Here is a 19,528-nt window from a genome sequence, read left to right on the forward strand (position 1 = left end):
CATTGCCCAGAGCCTCCTGAGGATCCGGGGCAGCAAGGTAATCCTAGCAGCCGACGGACAGGCGAGACTGCAGCCCATTCATGAGAGTGAGCTGTAACGGGGGGAAAAACACAAATCTGTATCCGATTCCACTCCTAAGGGTTGTAATTACAAGGATGGGAGATGAGCAGCGCAGAAAGGGCTATGTATCAGATGGCAGGAAAAACACTGTTTTCTCTTTCAGAAGTTCATGCCACGGCTCACGGCAGGCGCAGGACTCAAAGGTGCAAGGATTCATTCCAGGGAAAGCTCAAACGCTGCGGTGTGGAGATGATGGGAGCAGATAGATATGCAGAGAGACAGAGCGACTGCAGCAAGAACATGGGCTCAGCTGTTGGGGCAAAACTCACTGCTTGCTCTGTCCAGCGGGAGTTGGAAGAGAGGTGATAAATCTGGATTTACACAGGTGGCATCTAGTGAAAAGGGGAGACTCCAAGAAGGGCTGGCTCCAGGTGGCCCCAAGCAGGTTGGACCTGCACAGCACCCATCTGGGCCTGACCAAAGGAAATTCAGCAGAAGCTCCTGGGGGATGGAGGGGAAGAGAAGCACCAGTGTCTTCATCCATGCTGAAAAGCCCAGCAGGGCTCCGGCAGCTCTGTCCACGGGGCCAGCTAAGTGCCTTTGGTTAGACACAGCTCATCCAGTCACCAGTGTGACCACCGAGGCAAATCCAGCCAAAGGGGAGAAAGAAACCTGAGCCACAGCCTCTCCTGCCTCCTCAGATCTCCCTTGCATCCCAGGATTTAATGCCCTATAGAACTGCCCCGTGTGAAAAACATATTCAAAATTGGAGGAAACACAATCTACTCGGGCAGCTTTGTCTTTGCTGGCCCTCTGCCATCCCCTCTGGTCGCCCGCGGCCCAGAGTCTGCGTCTATCCTGTGGGTCCCAGTGTGCTGGGAATGACTTCCAGCAGGCCAAACCTCACCCAGAGCCCTGACTATCACAGCACAAAATGGAGCTTCTTTGCTTAGGTGTGGTTTTACACCAGCCTTCATACTACCTCTGAGTTTGGACAACCAAGCCAAGTCCTGCTTTCAGGGACCTTACTAAATTTCAGAGTCATTCCTAATTTTAAGCCAGATTTACTCCATGGTAAACATACCCAGATCTCTTCCTTGCCTCCGAGCTTGCCACCACTCATGCCTTTCCCATCTGTGTTCCCAGGGCTATAACCAGATGTAGCGCAGAGTCCCGGCAGCTTCCGGATGAGATTTGGGCTGGAGGGGCTGGTCTGAGGTCGGACCTGGGAGAGCAGCACGGGTGGGAGCTGGGGCAGGGCTGTGGGCACGCATGCTGGGGAGATGGTTGTATCGTCCCCCTCCCCCCCCCAAAATAAAATCTTCTCAGTGTTGTAAAAACATTATTCTCATACACCAAAGAATCCAGAGGGAAAACTAGGAAACCTGCAGTTTTCTGTTTGACTTGGGAAGGCTGGTAGGTCCTAACTGCTGAATCAAGCAAATGGCTTTTCCTCTTTGCTGCAGAGGGAAACCATCTGCTAGCGATCTCGGGGCCTGGTTCAGGCATCTGAACTGCTGCCCTGCTCCCCGGACTGCACCTCCCCGACTGGGGAACGCCTGCTTTCGGGAAGTGCCAGTTTCTTTTTCACACCTCTGTTCTGGGGGCAGGTTGGAGGGGAGGGCAAGGGCCATTGGGTTTTACTGGCACTACTGAAGCCAGAGACCCTCGAAGAGCAGGACGATGGAGCCAGGAGAACCAGAAACAGGGACCCGTCCAGACATCGGCTGCAATCTGAAAGTCAGCTGTCGCTTGGCCAAACAGCAAAACTACTCATTAGGAAACAACCAACAGACAAATCCCATAAAACTCGCATGCACAGCCCCCTAGAAATCTGTAATTATAAAAACTGGGCTTTTCAGAGGGTGCTCGGGGCTCACTCGGAGCCTTGCAAGCCTCCGTGGCTGCTGCCCGCCGCGCTGGCCCCAGGGTCCCCATACTGTAACGAACATCCCCGACCTCAGTGCTGGCAGGGCAGAGCTAAGCCTCTACAAGGTGCCAAGTGAAGCAGCTCCAGCACCTAAGGCTGACCCCGACCCACGGTGTTCAAGCCCATCAAGCTCAATTAAATGCATGGCACTGCATTTGGGTCAGGCCGTGGAGTGTTCCCCCTGGTCGGCCCCTTCAGAGGCTCCTTGGCTCGCCGCTTGCGTGTCTTACTAAATTCTTTCTTCCTGAAAGCCTTCCAGTGGATTTACTGTTCCTGAAAGGCAGGGACGCAGAGCCAGGCACCGCACGAGCGCGAAGCGGCAATAGCTGCTGCGTGCTAACGCAGCTCCCGCCAGCTTGGCTGCAGCATGAGGGCCAGGTCTTGCTCCCGCGGAGCCCCGCTCTCGTGCCGGGCTGAACAGTGGGTTAACACGTGCACACGATAACGTCGGGACATTTCTGGCTTGGCAGCTCGAGTGGCTATTTAAACCCAGCATGACTTCACCTGACCCTCGGCACTTCCTGACCCTCGGCACTTCCTCTGCCCCGCAGTCCAAGCAAATGCCATCTGGAGACAGAGATCCTGAAGGGAGAGATCCCAATGCTCACTGATTCCCAGAAATCAAAGCCCCAACCCCTACAGGAGTACCTTCAGCAACAACTAATATTTTGCAGAGAGGCCAGCAGCATAATCCCACTTCACAGATGGGGAAACTGAGGCAGGGGAAGGTGTAGGCCCTCGATCACAGTCTCCCAGCCTGAGCGAGCTTCCTTAAGCCTCTTAGGTGCCCTGCAGCCATGCGGGAGACACTCACAGGCTGCACGCTGTTCGTGCCACAGCAGTGCCACGCTGGCACCCAACAACAACAAAACCACATCTCCTGCCCTACGGAGGGTCCAGGACACACAGAAATAGGAACACTTGGCAATAACGAGGTAAGAACCGGCCATCCTGGCTCAAACGAGGAGCAGAAACAGCCAAGCACTGTTTGCTGTTTGGGTCGAGATATTTAACATCCCTGCTTTCAAACCTTCAGCTCCTTGCCAGGAAATTCAGAGCTTTGTCTTGGGAAGCAGGTATTCCTATTTTCATTAGCAAAACCAGTTTTAGGAGAAAGTTTTCTTTCCGCCCAGGTACACACCCAGCTCTCCAGTCTCGCCCACGCGCGCCTTCTCCCAAGGATAAAGTTTCCCTCCTTCATGACGTGAGCTCCCGCCACAGGAAGCCAGGTTCTGGTGATGCAGGTTTCCTTGATGCTTTGCAGGATGGCATGGATGTCCCGGCGCTTCTCCTGGGGATGTATCTCTTTCCAGCCGGTCCGCGCAGATGGCTGCGGGTGGAGCTAGCAGCATCCCAGCCACAGACCAGCCTTTTTCCAGGTGTTTATTTACTTTGAACTTGACCATGAACGGGGCCTGGCCACCATCACTGTACCGTAGGGTAATACGGTACTAGCGAAGCTCCAGAGCCGGGAGAGTTTGGTGTACCTGCATGGAGTCTATCAACATCCACGATTTGGGAAGCGTCACAGAAAGGGGATCTTTTGCTGGTGGCGTCACCTGCATCCACAGGTGAGCTCGCAGAACAAAGCCTGGGGACGCTCTTGGTCTCCTCCAGTGTGAAGTCAGCCCACCTAGCCCAAATCCCTTCAGCAACCATCTAAACATGGGTGGCTCCATCGACAGAAGTGGACAAGCAGAGCTCGTGTGCGCCGCTCAGGCAGCCCAAGTGGAGGCAGAAACTCCTGGCAGAGGGGGAGGAGGAGAAACTGAGCCTTAAAACTACACAAATCTGAACGGCTGTTTCAGAAGGTTCAGCCGTGTTTACCCAGCTCTCACTTGCCACAGGTGATAAGGGATATATATATATTTTTTCTTTTTGCATCTGTTACTATCCTTCACCTATTTGAGCTCGGATGAGAGCTACAGGCCGTTTATTTGCTCAGCTTGGTGGGGCTGGTCGGATAACATGAACTGCCTGGCTAATTCCCAGCCAGTCATTTATCACCTGTGTTACTTCACCTGTCTTCCTAATCCCAGCCAGATCACAGCCTCCTAAAACCTTGTTGTTATTCCATGGCTAGAGCAAGGAAGTGGCTCTTTTCACAAAGCAGAAAGCATACTTCGGTGCAGCTGAGTTGATTTACTTCCAAGAGCAAACCTCTAATACCAACATGCTGCACTTGCGTGAAGTGGATGGAAACCAGTACAGCCCACCGTGATCCAGACTTTGAGTTTGGCAACAACTGAACTAACATAGTAACACGCACATCCAGGCTCTTTGTTTCAAAAAGCGCAATTCCAGCAGGATTTATCCAGACTTTTTACCGTGAACTGCAGGACACTGCCCCAAGGCAGGAGCAGAGAGAGGTTACAGGGATTTGATGTTCATTAATTCTGCAATGACCTAGATGGTGGATGCAAAGTGCAACTCTCCCTTCTCTCCTAACAACCACCAGTCATTCGAGTGCCAACTGGAAAATTCATCCCCTTGGAGAAAATAGATTTCTAACTAGATAACACAGATCATATTTTTCCGCAGATAACGGTTCTGTCTAAGCTGTAAGACTAGCCTGACCGGGTCACGGCAAAGGTTCATCTAACCTCAGTGACCGGCAGCACAACTGGGCGCTGTCTGGGTCCCTTCTCCCCACCACGTGCTGCTCCCGCGCCCTCCTTGGTGCTCTGGATCCCAGACGAAGAGCCCTGGCCAAGCTAATCCCATGGTGCCAGGAAGCAACGTGGAGCTGGAGACCCACATGGAACAGCTGTCACCTCCCCACTGTGCAGGGCCAAAGGTCCTGCCGCATCCTGCTGGTGGCAGAGCTTCGCCCCAGCGCTTGCTCCCGTCTCCTGCCAGAGCCCTGTGGATGGGGCACCCGGGCTTCGGGGGGATCCTTGCTCTCTGCAGCGCAGCAGGAAAGCAAAACCTGTGTAAGGTTGCTGCTGGGCAGCCTGTGGTGCGTCGTGCCAGCCCCTCCTCCGCGCGGTCGCCGTGAAATCTCTCTCAGCATCTCCTGGCCACCAGCCACAGATCCAACGTCTATTGGAGCCCTTCCTGGAGCGATCACACAGCCTGCCAATACTTGGTAACACAGCACATGAGTGCAGAAGAAGGAGGAAAAGATGTGCAGTGAACAACCCCAGGAGATAAAGATCCAGCTAAGCACCTTCATGGACACAGCTGACCTTGCTACAGCCGGCGAGCCGGGAGAACAATGTCCCCCGGCCCAGCACCAGGTAGAAAGGAGCATGCCAGCTCCCGTAAACTTCCGCCACCCCAAATGCTTCGGCAAACTGAGAATCCCAGTTAAAAAAAAGAAAACCCATCTGAGTTGGTGCAGCGGGGAGACACACTCTCGGCCCCCTCCACTCCCAGGTCCACCAGTGGTGAGAGCCTGCAGCACTGTGCTCGTCTCCCTGGACTTGGACAGCCTCGAGCAGAGGGACCCAGCGATGAGCACAGGGATGTACAGAGGCTGAGGAGTTCTCCTGTGCTACAGCACCCATGAAAGCAGTGCTAATAAACTGGCTGAAAGGAAGAAGGTAAATTACTTATACCTATAGCAGCGTAAGTTAAACTCTAGATTGCAGCAACATGCCTTTAATGATCTCATTAATTACTTCTACCAGGCACAGGGCTTTGGTATCAAAAAAAGGGATGGAAAGGGCTTTTTCCATCAGTGCACACTGACTGCAACATCCCTAGGCACCCTCCTAGCAGCCCCCTGAGAAAGTGGTCTTTGGTGGCCCAGAAAGCCCATGGCATGGTAGATCCATGGCTCTGGCCCAAGCCCTGGCTGGCCAACTGCAGCCAGAGGAAAAGCTACAACCAGATCTTCAGCTGCGGACACAGGAGCATATCACATAAACAGGTATGTGCACCCTACCACACGTTGTGTAAATGAGTGCGTGGGCGCTATGGCCACAAGAGGCAGGCAGCACCTGCTAGAGCAATCTCAGGGCTTGATCGCTTCACGCAGCAAGTGTTTTATGCAGAATTTGTGCTCTGGGGCTTCCACGCAGAGTATGAGGTCATGCAGCAAATGACAGGTTAAAGAAAACCCTCTGTTACGTTAAAAATGCACTGACCACAGCTGTACCTTGTACCTTGCAAAGGTCCAACATTCAAAATCCTCTGAGAGATGGATTGGCTTTTCTCCTGGCTGGCTGTAGTCACAGTCCTTTAGGATCGGCCCTCACTCAGAGCCTTTTTCGGGAGAGATGAACAAAAGCCATTTGTTGTTGGGCTACCTGGCAATAAAGCTTCCAGCGCTACCCTGGAGGAGAGCAACTGCAGTCAATTAAGCCCTGTAGGCTGTGCTTGGCCTTCTGGTACTCCCCGTGCCTTGGCTAGTGTTGATTGCCCTAGAAGCTGTGCTTTGCACTGCTTTCCAGATTGCAAAAAGCGCTTCTGAAAGTTGCAGTCTCTCTCGGCTCACCCGTAAGGGAAGCAGGCTGCTGGACGAGAGTGAGCGCCGAGTCACTCCGGTCTGCCAGCGCAATCATATGTGTGTGCTCAGCATCCCTGTGGCCTCCTCCTCCTCTTGGCTCTGCCCTGCAGGAGAAGCAGGTTGGGGCCTGGCCACTGAGCTGGGGCTGCATCCAGCTGAGGAAAGCCAGATGGGGCTGGGAGGCCCTGGAGATCCTGCTGGCCATGGGCAGGAGGTACGAGAAGCAAAAGTGGGATGACCGTGGGCAGAGCCAAGCCACAAAATGCCTGGAAAGTGCCCATCACAAGCAGTCAGCTTCGCTTTCCTTCAGTGTTGGGAGGCTGAGACACTTTCCAAAAGGTTAACAGGAAGCAAGGGAAGGTTTTGGGATGGCTGCCACAGGAACGCTCTACTTCCTAATGCCAGCTCAATTGTGGGGCTCGGGAGAGATTTTCCGCGCTGCAAACCAGGAGTGCTTGGGCTTTTCCTCCCCAGCGCGGAGCTGCTCCCTTCCCAGGGCACTGAATCTGCGTGGAGGGGTGGTCTGGGGCCGCACGTTGGTGGGAACAACATGCACAAGCCAGGTCCTGCACAGGAGGAGGCTGAACCAGGTGCTCCAGCAAATCCCCAAGTTTCCCTCTGCTGAGGCTATCACTCCTGCCTCTAAACCTCAGGCCACCTGGGTGTAGCCCGGTGCCAATGCAGATAATTCGCCTCAAAGAGAAGACATTAGACAGACAGATGTTGAAAACAGCTTGGGGAGGGTCTAGCTCATGTGAGAGGGAGTGCACAACTCCCTTACAAATCCCTGATTCTACAAGCCACATTTAGTTGAGTCTGGCCTGAAAGTTTTTCCAAAAGTACCAAGTTCAAGCCACTTAACATCCTTTTAAATGAAACTACCTAGCCTTTCCTTCCAAAACAATGATTTTGTTTTCCAGTTGACATGTATAAGGAAGACAAACTAGGATGAGCTTTAAATCACACATTTTGATTGATCAAAACTATGATTTTCACCCCATTTTTCAACAAGCCATTGACCCAAAAGTGCACTCCTCTCCCACAGCTATGTCTCAATACCTGTGCTCTGCTCACTGCATGCAGTGAGATTTGGCTTTTTTTTTTTTTTTTGTTCCTTCTTTAAAGATGATGGAAGAGCTAACAATCACTGTCATACAGGTAAAAGACTGATAAGTACCAGGCAAATACTTATAGGCAAACGTTAATATTCACACACACTTCTGCAGTACAAAAAGCCAGGAATATTCTATAACATTAGCTTTATCCCTTGCCATGACACAGCTTTTGCACTGAAAAATCCCAAATCATTTTGCAGATCATAGGAAAGATCACTTCCCTGCCACTGAAAGTCACAACCGCTCCTGAGCCAGAGCTCAGCAGTGGGTCTCTGCCAGGAACATGCTGCCCAGAACATCTGTGAATGGGGAACAAAGACAACTGAAGCCAATTGAAACTGTGGAGTTAATTTTTAGGGACCAAGAATAGAATTACCTGAACTGGAATTTAGCCCGGACAAGGGGATTAACACCCCCAAATCTTGTAAAAGGAGTCAGGAGAACTTTCCATGACCTTCAGCGTGAGGACCAGTTTCAGGTGTAGCACAGGGCTGGCCATCCATGGGCAGCACTGGGATGGAAAAGGGGTTGACGAAAGTGCAAGTTCAACACCTGCTGAATCCCCACCGCTGATACTTGTATCAGACAGTCTCCCGTCCTACCACAGTTATAGAAGATCAACAGCAACATGAAGCAAGATATCAAGAGGTTGCACGTGCTAAGCCTAGATCTGCAAAAGCCACTGAATGCCTCTGAGCCAGTAAGCTTTCTGCCTCAGTTTCCCCACTGGTAGAGTGGAGATTCCCCCACTCCACCAAGGCTGATGATGTCCATGGAGTTTTCTTAACCAGTGGACCTGCATCACCAAGTACTCATGGCAGCGTTCAACATGACCACTAAAACTGCCTGCCAAGCCAGGCAGAGGCAAGTGACTGCTCTCCCTCACGAAGACGCTATTACTGTTGTACATCAGTTGCACCCATGGAGTCAGCTCCTGGAGGAAGATAGCCTTGAGCCTTGGAAATCCCAGCTGAACCCACAGCCAGCTGGGGTACCTACAGCTCCCACCTTACCGCAAACACTGGCAACAGAGCAGAGCTCAGGGCTGTTTCTAACAAGGAACTTCCCAAGGCAGGTTGACCTCTGGGGACTTCCTGGTTCAGTTTTGCAGAGCTGAGAGATTCAGAGCTGGTGGTTGGGGATCAGGAGATTGACTCCTCTACTCAGCTCAGAGGGTGGGAGGTGGAATCTCAGTCCAGGATGGCGGCAGCAGATCCCAGACCTTCCAGACCAGATCCTGTCAATGCCAAAGTTTCTCACGACTCCTTGTGTGTCCTTTGTACCAAACAACTACTGGAAGAGCTGGTGTGTTTGGAGAAGCTCATCCTATGACAAGGCCTTTCAGACAAGCCGTGCTGTATGGACCATGGTTTGGAAGCTGCCAGACTCAAGATGGACAACCCTGCTACAGGCTCTGCCAACAAATCTCAGCAGTGCCCTCACTGTGATCACTGGTTTTGTCTACAGAAACCAAGGCCCATTCACTATGTGTTACTAATTACGCCCAGGTAACCTGCTGCTCCCCAGCGCTTCGGGGACAGGCCTGGGCGTTCCTCATCCCACTGAGAACAGGTCCAGCAAGAGAAGGGGAAAGATGTGTCCTGCCCCTTTGGGTGGCAGGGGAACCTCAACATGGGGATGATCTTCAGGTGCATAAGTTGCCTTAGAAATCCCAAGGGAAAGAGCAGTGTCTGGAGCCCCTTCAGCCGCCATAAGGGGCAGACAGTCTCCAAAAGCCACCTGGCCCTGCAAAGGAGGAGGCAGAGAGGTGTGCAGCAAGCATGAGCAGAACCAGGAGCAGCTGGGGAGCCTCCCCAGTGCAGAATTAATGGGATTTAGGAGAATAATTGTGGCTCCTAGACACGCCCATGCCTCTGCACAGAGTTTGCTCTCTTGAGAGCCTGCACAGCACCACAGCTCACTTTGAAGCAGGTCCCCCAAAAGCTGCAGGAGGACGCTCAAGGCGCTGCCCTACTTGGTGACCATGGGGGCCCAGCAAGCCTCTTCTTCACCGTTTCAAGCACTGAGGAAAGCTTCAGAGCCCAAACTTGGTGAGACCAGAGGGAGCCATGGCCAGGAATTGCACTCGCCCTGGCCACTCTGCTAACACTCAGGAGAAGGACAGATCATTCAGCCACCAGCCCTTGGCCCAGGCATCCTCCCAAATGCCTCTTTACTGAGGCTTAAAGCAGAACTTGGCAAGCCGCAAGCTGGCGCAAGAGTCAGTCAATGCTTGAGCTTCCAAGATTGAAGGAATTTGAGGTGAAAATTTCCAGGCAGCAGGAAAAACTCCTGCGCCAACAAAGTTGAGACCCAAAACCAGAGAAAACGGCACCTCCAGCCGGTGCATCACATGGGGCTCTGAGCATGCTGGAACCAGCGGACCTGCAACGTCGCCCCGTCCCCAGCGCTCAGTCCTGAACTGCCTCTGCCTGTGGTTGCAGGCTTGCAGCTTGGCTGAGAAGTTTGTTCCCTTTGCAAATGGGCCCCTTGTGTCTTCAAAAGTAAAAGCGTACAAGACTCCCCTCACTGTGGGCAGTCTCAGAGGAGCCAGGCAGGCTCCCCAGGCTCCCCTTACACCCCTTCCCCACACCAGAGGGGTCAGGACATTTCTGTGAGATGGGAAACTCTGACATTTCCTCACCTGTTTTATTCCGGGCTGGAACATGCCAGTATTTGGGGATTTCTCCTAAAAAGAGGATTTTCTAACCATTTCAACTCAGTTAGTGCAAAAGTGTTTAAATAATGTTGAAGCATTCTGATATATGATACTAAATGTTATCATACAATATCATAGAAGTGGAAAGGAAATGTTATGGATAAAATGCAATGTTTTAAAGACCAAAAATGCATGTGTGCATGTATGCACACATATATAGACTATCAGATAAACAAGGAAGTCAAAAAAACTGTTTTTGATATTTTCCCATAAAAAGCTTACCCGGAAAGCAGGGACTCCAGGAGGGAATCCTTTTCCAACAGGAAACGTCAGAACAAATCATTCTGACCTTCTGAAATTTTCAGCAGAAAAACGCCCTGTTAGTTGAGGTGGGGGGGAGATAATTTGCTGGCTTCTCATAGCAAAGCTGTGCTTGAATTTGACCGTCTCTCAACAGAGAAATGCGTGGGAAGGGGAATTTGTTTTTCAGACCTGATCTGGGCGATCAGCTCCCTGTTGACAACCATTGGCTGGGCTCAGAAAATTGGAGCCACCCAGCCTAGCGAGGCTGGGGCAGGGGACATCACTCCAGGACCAGCCATGGCCAGGGCTGGATGGGATCTAGCTGAAACTTGGTGGAGATGTAGCCAAGGCAAGGAGGGAGCAGGAGCTGGGAGCCACCTGCAAGCTCCAGCCCCACCGTGACATCGGGCACCGGGCCGATGCAGTCTCTGGTTTCCAAAGCAGTCCTGGGACGGAGAGGGGAAGTTTCTCTTCACAGCCTGCTGGGCTCCGATCTCCTACCAGAACCGCGTTCGGCAGCAGCCTGGAGTTTGTGGGAGTTCAAGCAGGGATCTTTATATCTTTGTAGCAGATGGTGTTGCAACAGAAAGAGCATATTACGAATCTCCTCGCTTCTAGGAAGCGAGAAGGATGATCTTGCCATGCATGAAGGGAACCAGTGATTTCTTTTGCTGGAAAATTTCTTCCTACAGAATCGCATCACTTGATGAAAGAAACACCAAGAATAATTCACTTCCTCAAGCAACTCTATTTATATTCCAACTGCGGGCCTTATCCCGCCAACACGCTCACACGAAGTCCTCCTGGAGCCAACAGGCTGCTCTTGACTATGAGGGCTTAGGAGAGTGCAGCTTGGATGTTAACGTGTTTAACTCCAAACCATGAAATGGATGTCCCAGGAAGTGGGTTACATAGGAGAATGGATGGGCTCAGGTAGAGACACTGGCTGCTGTCACAGCCCTGGAGACCCCAGTCCTACAAACCTTGTAAGAAGCCCCGTTCTGGTTGGTGAGGCTATATCTAACAGGGTAAGAGCCACAGTGTCCAATGCCAGGAATGTAACTTTAACTGCAACCTAATCCGGTTCCCTTCCATAATACCTGTACGTAATGAGAATTTGCAAAGATTTATGGCCACAACAATCGCCCTTTCTCCCCCTAGCCAGCCTCTTCTGTTTCACTGCAAAAGCAGTTTGGGTTACCTTGATATTCTCCAGGGGGAAAAGCGTAATTAGCAGCTAAGAAGTTTTAATGCATACATAAGGGAGAGAGAGTGCACGGTGGGGGGTTATTCTTGTTTTTTCTGATCACTTGTTTGATGCTCTGAACTCTATGGAAAGGAACCAGCTCCCTTCCCCCCACTAAGACCTAACTACTTTTATTATGGACTTCAAAAGTTTGGGATGAAACACTAGCTTGGCAGAGGTGATGCATTGGTGGGGCTGGTGCAGCCAGAACTTTGTCCTGAGACCCCAGACTCAACATAACTACCCACAGGGGACCCCACAACGGCAGCAGAACTGATCGCAGGACAAAAGGCTACTCATCTAGGTAGGAATTTTGTAAGATAAGGCCTTAAAGGAGGACTAATGATTTAAGTGGAGTAAATCTGCTGCTTCCCCAAAGAGCAACAGAATTTTTGCCATAAATGGGCTCTCACCCCAGCCAGCTGGAGCTTCATACTGCTTTCCACAAGATCCAGCTCTGTGAATTTAACTGACAAAATCTTGGACAGTCGAGGCCATATTTTCAAGATTGCTCAGCACCGAAATGCAGGGCCAGAGGAGACCCAGCTTTCCAAAGGCACCCAAGCATCCCAGGGCCCAGGCAGAGCTGGGCAGAGTGGTGGCACCGATCCCTGCCACCTACCAGCACCTCAGGGACCAGGGCAGCACGCAGGGCTAAAGATAAAGACGGGACCTGCTGACTTCTTAGGATCCCTGGTATATCCCCCCCCCCCCAAGACCACAGCAACTGCCAAGAGTCCAATAAAACCTTAATTGCCTATTTTGATGCTTTACAGTGGGAACGCGGTTGCCTGAACTTCTCTCCCTTGATAGCCTCCCTTATACTCCAAACCGGGGGCTCACCACTTCAGCAGGAACGGACACGAACCTCAGATACAAACTTCTCCACCCAGCAGAAAACAAAGGTGATACATATATATACAAAATTCTTAAAAGCACCACCAAAAATAATAACCCTTCGGGGGTTATTTATGGAAAAATTGCAGGGGGAAGACCCTGACCCGAGCTCTTTGCACAGCTGGCCCAGACCTTGCTGGGATGCGTGTCCAGACGGTGCCGCGTCTGGATGGTCCTTCAGGTGTGTACACTAGATGGCACTCTGCCTTGCGCGGTGAGGGGACAGCAAGCTGAAGCTGTCCCAAGGCTCCCAGCGCTACCCAGCTGCGAGAGCAAAGGGAACGAAGCAGGTCGTGGCAGGAATGACCCCTTCGCGGCTGCCTGCCTAGTGCCCCCGCTGCCTTGTGTGCCCTTTGCTCTGCTGAAAAGATGGCTGAGACCAAAGACCATGTTAGTTCTGCGCTGGAGAGAGGTACCCCTGACCTTGCAGTCCAATGCCTGCGATGCAAAGCAGGGCCATCCCTCCCGTTTTACAGATGGGAAACGGAGGCACACCAAGACTTCAGCCCAAACTCCACAAGCAGCAGGGTGCCTACCTTCCAGCAACTTCAATTTTTTACCCCGATGCCTCGGAATATCCGAGTTCAGGGACTTGCCCAAGGTCACACGTGAAGGCAGTAGCAAAGCAAGTTAGCATCAAAACCAGTTGGTCTTTTTATAACTTACTGAGTGGCCCCAGGCCTGATCTCATCAACTTTTCCAATGAGCTCCTTCATCTTGCCCTTCGCCAGTGAGAACAACTCCCTTCACCCACCCATAAACCCACCTCATCCTCTACTTTCAACAGCTCTTTGGCCAGGACACCCACACCACACCGAAGAGCCACGAAAAAGCCGGTCCCCAGACACTGCCCTGCCAAGAAACACACTCTCATCTTCCTTTGCGCCTGCCTCAGCCTATCTCCACCTGTTGTTTATAGTGAATTATCTGTGCTTTGGGGCCAAGACCATCTTTTGTTCCTTTCTTATAAAGCACCTGGCACAGTGAGCTTGGTACGGGAAGGTATCCAATTACACAGCTAATAAATAAACAAGGACCGTCATCCACTTCAACTTCTGGCTGTCCAAAGCGGCAATTTGCAGAAACTGCTGCAGGCTGTACTCGATGCTATTAGTAATGCAGATGTGCCTGGGAGACGAGGAGTTCCCAGAAGCAGGTACAGGCCTTGCTAACCAGAGCTTCCTACGAGCATGAGTGCACAGAGCAGCAAGTGGAAAACTCCAAACCAGCTCAAACTCAATGCTCAAATGCAATTCTCCAGTGGCCCAAGTCATGTTCTGGGCTGGGCACATTTGGAACACTCACTGACTTAGTCAGCTAAGCTGCAGAGACTGCAAGGATGGGGTGAGGAAAGGTGGGGAGAAACATCACTTTACCCCGAGGAAATGTTAAGGTATCCTCTTGTGGACACAGCCATCCAAGAAGGGCACTGCTGGCTCCTGCTATGGCGTCTCCCTCTTGCAGAGGGCTTTGCACCACATCATTTCTTCCCGATGGCTGCGGCCATCCGGTCCTGCTCCACCTTTCACAAATTGCACTCGTTCCTCCAAAGCATCCCCTGGCATCATCCGCACACTCCTGTCCCCCATGCCACCACTCCTCTGCTCGCTTCCACAGTAAAAAACACCCCTGGACAGCACTGCTGAATTATGGTGGCCACGAGACCTCATGGACCTTCAGGCCACCCGGCTCGACAAGAGTCGCCAAATTCCTCCAGGCCCTGGGGTCAGGTTTCACTGCGATTTGAGGCACAGGGGCTGGGAAACTGCACGGGAAGGTGGGCTGCAGCTGCGCCCAGCTGCTAGGGGCATGTCCCCCCATCTCCTCCTCCACCCCAGGCCCTTCAACAACTGCAACATTTTCTGTTCCCTTTGACTCAGAAACATCACCGGGTGTTTAGACTAAAAAAAAAAAAAAAAAAACAAAAAAAAAACCCACACACCAAAAAACGCGCCTTAGAAAAATCCCACGAGGACATTAATTAGAAGGAAGAACTCCCCAGATCTGGAAGCATCAGGGAGGAGCGGTACTTAAACTCCCAGCCTGTTGGAGTAACTTTGAATCATCTTTCATCTTCCCCTGTATAGGGTGTAATCTAATGACATTAGCTTGGCTTCGCTCTAGTGGAATTGGCATCAGTGCTACAGAGGCAGGGAGATTAAAACATATGAAATAAATGTTGCTGGGGTGACTGACAGTCTAATGACATTCCAACAGGCAGCTCAGTCAGCGCGAGACCAACAAAGGATCAGAGGGAACCAGCGAGACTCGCAATATCACACAAATACAGATTTTTATTTATTTATTTTATCGCAGGCATTTTTCACTTGACTGGATCAGCCCCCACTCCTGGCGTTTTCCCCAGGCTGTATACAGCCGTATTCTGGGTGGAGGATGGCAGTTCAACTCTATTAAAACACACGCTCACCTGCTATTGAACTCTGATAGCTCAATAGCCTTGTTCAGGGCTTGAGCAGAGATTTCTGTGCTGGAAAGTCAATGAGACCATTGTGGGTTCGCCCCCTCCCTCCTTTTGTCCCCCTGCAAACAGGGGACTTGCAAAAACTGAACCGGAGAAAGCTGCTTCAGGCACACCACCTCCCTCAATATTCAACCCACACAGGAGCATGCATGGAGGTGTCGCACCTCCCAAATTAAATCACTCGGGTTGTTTTTTTAAAAACAAGCCTCTCCGTAGGACAGCTGCCTTTTACGCAGACACAATGCAGGCGAAGAGGAGAGCGATCATTCCACTTGATTTAAAGGACAGCATTTTCGAGTGGGTTCGTGCATCGCTGGGCACCCCAGTAGGTGACATGACTTTCTTGTGCCCAGCCTGGCCTCAGGGGCCGCGGCCCTACAGGTACCTCCATCCAGCCAGCCGCTTCGGGAGCATCACTGCTGCCACAGCCACTGTTTATCCTCCTGTTTCTAAAGGTTCGGGCAATAGCAGCTGCTGCCGAAGCTGTTCTTTTGTTTCCAGGAGGAACCGCGGTCCCATCTCGCCCAAGCCCCCCGCGGACCCTTGGGATTGAGGGTGGCATCCTTGCGACAGCCCAGCTCCGCGCTCCCCAGGGATCCCGCTGCCAAGCCCAGGCACCCACAACCCCCCCCCCCGGAGGCTCTTCGCCAGCTGCGCTGTTTATTCACAGCGGCACCGACCCACCGAGGAGCCCGCGCTTGCCCTTCTCCATTTGCAAGTCTGTGTCGCTGCAAACAGCCACGAGCTTTTTGTTGCCCTAGACAGGGCACTTGCTAACCGTGCCGATTTCCTGCAGGCGCTGAAAGCAACCCAAAGTGTTTATACCTTGTAACGATGCTGTTTAGTCTGACTGCTGAGGGGAAAATAAATAAAATAAAATATCGAAATGCATGAGAAACCTAAGACTGATTCCAAAGATAAGAAATCAGGACCGCTGGCAAACATCTGGCCATTTCCCCAGCGCTGAACCCTAATCAAAGATCACAACCAACCCGTGGAAAGACACAGATATTTTTTAAAAGATGATTTACAGCAGGCTGTTAACTGGTTACCTGGGGCTGACACCGCAGCTCTAACATCACTGTGGGACTGCGCGTGTTAGTAAAGATTACTCATACAAGCAAGGCCTGCAAGATTAGGTCTCAAAGGAATAGCCCCATACAAAGAATTCACTGTACTTCAGCCTCCACAGGGCTAATAAAAAAAAAAAGTGAAATTCAGTACATCAAATACCAGAACAAACAAACGGCACCAATTAATGGGAGCGCTCATGTACCAAATGGTAACACATAACGATTGCACAAACAGCCTGCAGGGCAGCACCTCAAATGGGTAAGAGCTGCAAGATCAAGAGCAAACCTCTGGAAAATTAAATCCCCTATGCTACGGGCTGTGCTACGCTCTAAATGCCTGTGGCTCCTCCTCTGTCGAGGGCTGCATTCCCTCCTCAGGCACGGTTTCCCAGAGTGAGGCTATCTCAATGCTATCTGCTCCCTGGGGATTCAAGGGCACCCTCCAAAACACAGCTTTTCTGAATATCCACTGTAAACTTCAGCACCTGCCCTCCCAAAGCCCTGTTTATTTTTCACGGTCAAGACTCGATTCAAGTTCTTGAGGTTTTCAGGTTTGTTTGTAATGTTTCCTTTCTGTTACAGGGTCAGCATGTGGAAACTGGATAAGCACACACTAAAAATATAATTCTGTAGACAGCTACAGCCCACACAAAAGGAAATCTTTCTTCTCAGAGAACCCACACTCAGCAGCCTGCAAACACCCAGCATATTTCTAACACCAGGTGATACACAAGGAAGCTCATCACTTCCATGTGTTAAGACTTTACATAAACACTCGGACTGTCAGTACTATCCTACTCCACATTTCAACACTGTCACCGCAGTCTGAGCTAAAATCCTCTTCCTCTCAGCTAATAGCTGGGCTTAGCATAAATGTAAGACAAGCTCTGGGGGTACTCGAAATCCTTTTCTTTTTGCTCTTTCATTCAAGAAAACCACGGACACAGATGCACTTTGTAAAAGAGCAGTTTCTACCTCACTCTAGCCAGTCCTTTCCATAGGAATCTGCCAGAAAACACTCCTTTATTAACTTCGAAATATATGAGAAAAACATCTAAACGAAACAAATGAGAATTCTGCCCCTCGGCTTTAACGTTTGCTTTCTTGTTTTAAAGGGGATCCCTTTTATTTGGTTTAAGAAAACACTGATTAATTGAAAGAAGAATCACATCCACTTTTTTTTTTTTTTTTTTAAGCAAGGTGAGGGCATGGGCTGTGCTCCTGGAACTGATGTTTTCTGGTAGCCATTACTGGGCTGCTGAAGCATTTGCCTGCAAAATATGTTTTCTCCACACGGAATATAGGAAAGCCGCTTTTAACAGCTCCGTCGCCGGGCTGGGATTTGCAAGAGGCGACGAGGCGGTCGGCGCTGCACCGAGCCAGCCGAGACGCTTTGCGAGCGGAGGCAGCCGGGGCTGGGGGAGCCCCCCCGGCAGAGCCCGGGAGCGGCAAGGCGGGGACCCCCCGCCCTCCTGGGGGAGCTCGGCTGGCCCCGGCCCCCGCCCCGGGGCCCCCGCAGGCAGCGCCGCGGCGAGCCGCGCCCGGCCGGGCCCCGCGCCCCCCGACGGCTGCCCCGGCACCTGCGCCCTGCCCGGGGGAGCGGGGACGGGATTTGGGGAGGGGGCGCCGGGGAGCAGAGACAGGGGTTTGGGGAGGGATGCGGACTGGGGGGGGAGCGGGTCTGGGGGATTGGGGGAGCGGGGCCGGGGCGCTGGGAGAAGCGGGTGGGGAGGCGGCGAGGCGAGGGTCGCGGGTGGGCGGCGGAGGGACTCGGGCGGCCAGCGGGGGGCAGTGCCGGCTCGGGCATGGCCGCGTCCACGTCCCTGTCCGTGTCCCTGTCCCCGTCCCTGTCCCCGTCGCGGTCCCGCGGCCTCCCGTACCTGTCCCGTACCTGTACCAGGCGAGGCCCCGCTCGTAGTTGCGGTCGAAGAAGTGGGGCTCGGCGCCCACGGCGCGGACGTCGGGGTGCACCCGCAGGAACTCCAGCAGCGCCCGCGTGCCCCCCTTCTTCACGCCGATGATGATGGCCTGCGGCAGCCGCTTCGTGCCGTCGCCCAGCAGCGGCGGGAGGGTGCCGGGCGCCCCCGCCGCGCTGCCCCCGCCGCCGCCGCCGCCCGAGCCGCCGGCCCGGCTCCCGCCGCCGCCCCCGGCCGGCGCCTCCTCGCCCGGCGCCGCCTCCTGCCGCCGCCGCCGCTGCTTCAGCCGCTGCAGCAGCCGCTTGCGCCGGGCCGCCGCCGCCTGCCACGGGGGCAGCTCGGCCGAGCCGCCCAGGTACCCACCGCCGCCTCCCTCCTCCTCCTCCGAGGCGGCGCCCGCGGCGATGATGGGCCCGGGCAGGGTCTGGCAGCGGTCGGCCAGGCAGTAGAAGACATAGAGGGACATGAGGAGGGAGCAGAGCATCACCAGGAACTTCTTGAAGATGCTGCGGGGCAGGGGCTCGGCGGCGGGGGGGGCCGCCCCGCTCACGGCCATGCTGCCCCGAGGCGTCGGCCGGGCGCCCTGGCCATGCTCAGCATCCCCCCGCGCAGCGCGGCCCCTCCGCGCAGCGCAGCGCCCGGCCCCGCGGGGGGCTGCGCGCCGCCGCCGCCGCGTCCCGCCGCCCCCCCCGGCCCGGCCTCAGGGGGGCATCGCCCGCCCGCCGGCGGCGGGGGGAGCCGGAGCCGGAGCCGCCCCGCAGCCCGCCGCTCCCCGCCGCCGGCGCCGGGGGCTCCGCGCCGCTCCCACGTGCGGCGCCGCTGGAGCAAACTTCGGCGGAGACATCGCCGGGCGCGGGGCGGGGCGGCGGCCGGGCCGGGCCAATGGCGCGGCGGGGGCGGGCGGGGCCCCCGCGCCGCCCCCGGCCCCGCCGCTCCCCCCCGGCCGCGGCCTCGCCGCCCCCGGCCCCGCCGGGGCCCCGCCGCACCCGCCCGGCCCCGCCGCTCCCGGCCCCGCCGCTGCCGTCGGGCCGCTCCGGGGCCGCCCCGCGCACGGCGCGGGCAGCGCTCGGGGCTCTGCCCCGGGCAGCGGGCGGGGGCCGGGCCGCAGAAGCGACCCCGCGGCTCCACCAGCTCTGCGGACTTTCCTGCAGACCCGGCGTTACTTCCGCGCAGCCCGGCCGCGGGCCGCCCGCTGGAGCGGCAGGAGCGGCTGCATCCCGGCTGCCCCCAGCAAGGCTGAGTTACCAGCCCGGCTCCACGGGAGCTTTCCCCAAAGCATGTGCGTGGTGATGGGAGTGCGGTGCCCACCTGACCGCACTCTCCCTGCCTTTCTGTCCGTCCGTCCGTCCGCACAGAGTTTTAGAGTATCCCCGTCACTCTCGTATCTGAGCACA

The 19,528-nt window shown here is 54.1% G+C and overlaps 1 protein-coding gene across 1 annotated transcript in view; it reads right to left on the reverse strand.

Moving 5' to 3' along the window:
• Positions 1-18,768, reverse strand: part of LOC106499387 (heparan sulfate glucosamine 3-O-sulfotransferase 3A1) — a 50,687-nt gene extending 31,919 nt beyond the window's left edge. The window contains exon 1 of the mRNA XM_067308442.1: positions 18,110-18,768. Within this exon, the coding sequence (XP_067164543.1) occupies positions 18,110-18,690 (581 nt within the window). The 5' untranslated portion in view covers positions 18,691-18,768. The remainder of the gene's footprint in view (positions 1-18,109) is intronic.
• Between the last annotated feature and the right edge of the window lie 760 nt (positions 18,769-19,528).

Source organism: Apteryx mantelli, chromosome 19 (assembly GCF_036417845.1).
Source record: "Apteryx mantelli isolate bAptMan1 chromosome 19, bAptMan1.hap1, whole genome shotgun sequence".
Lineage (NCBI taxonomy): Eukaryota > Metazoa > Chordata > Aves > Apterygiformes > Apterygidae > Apteryx > Apteryx mantelli.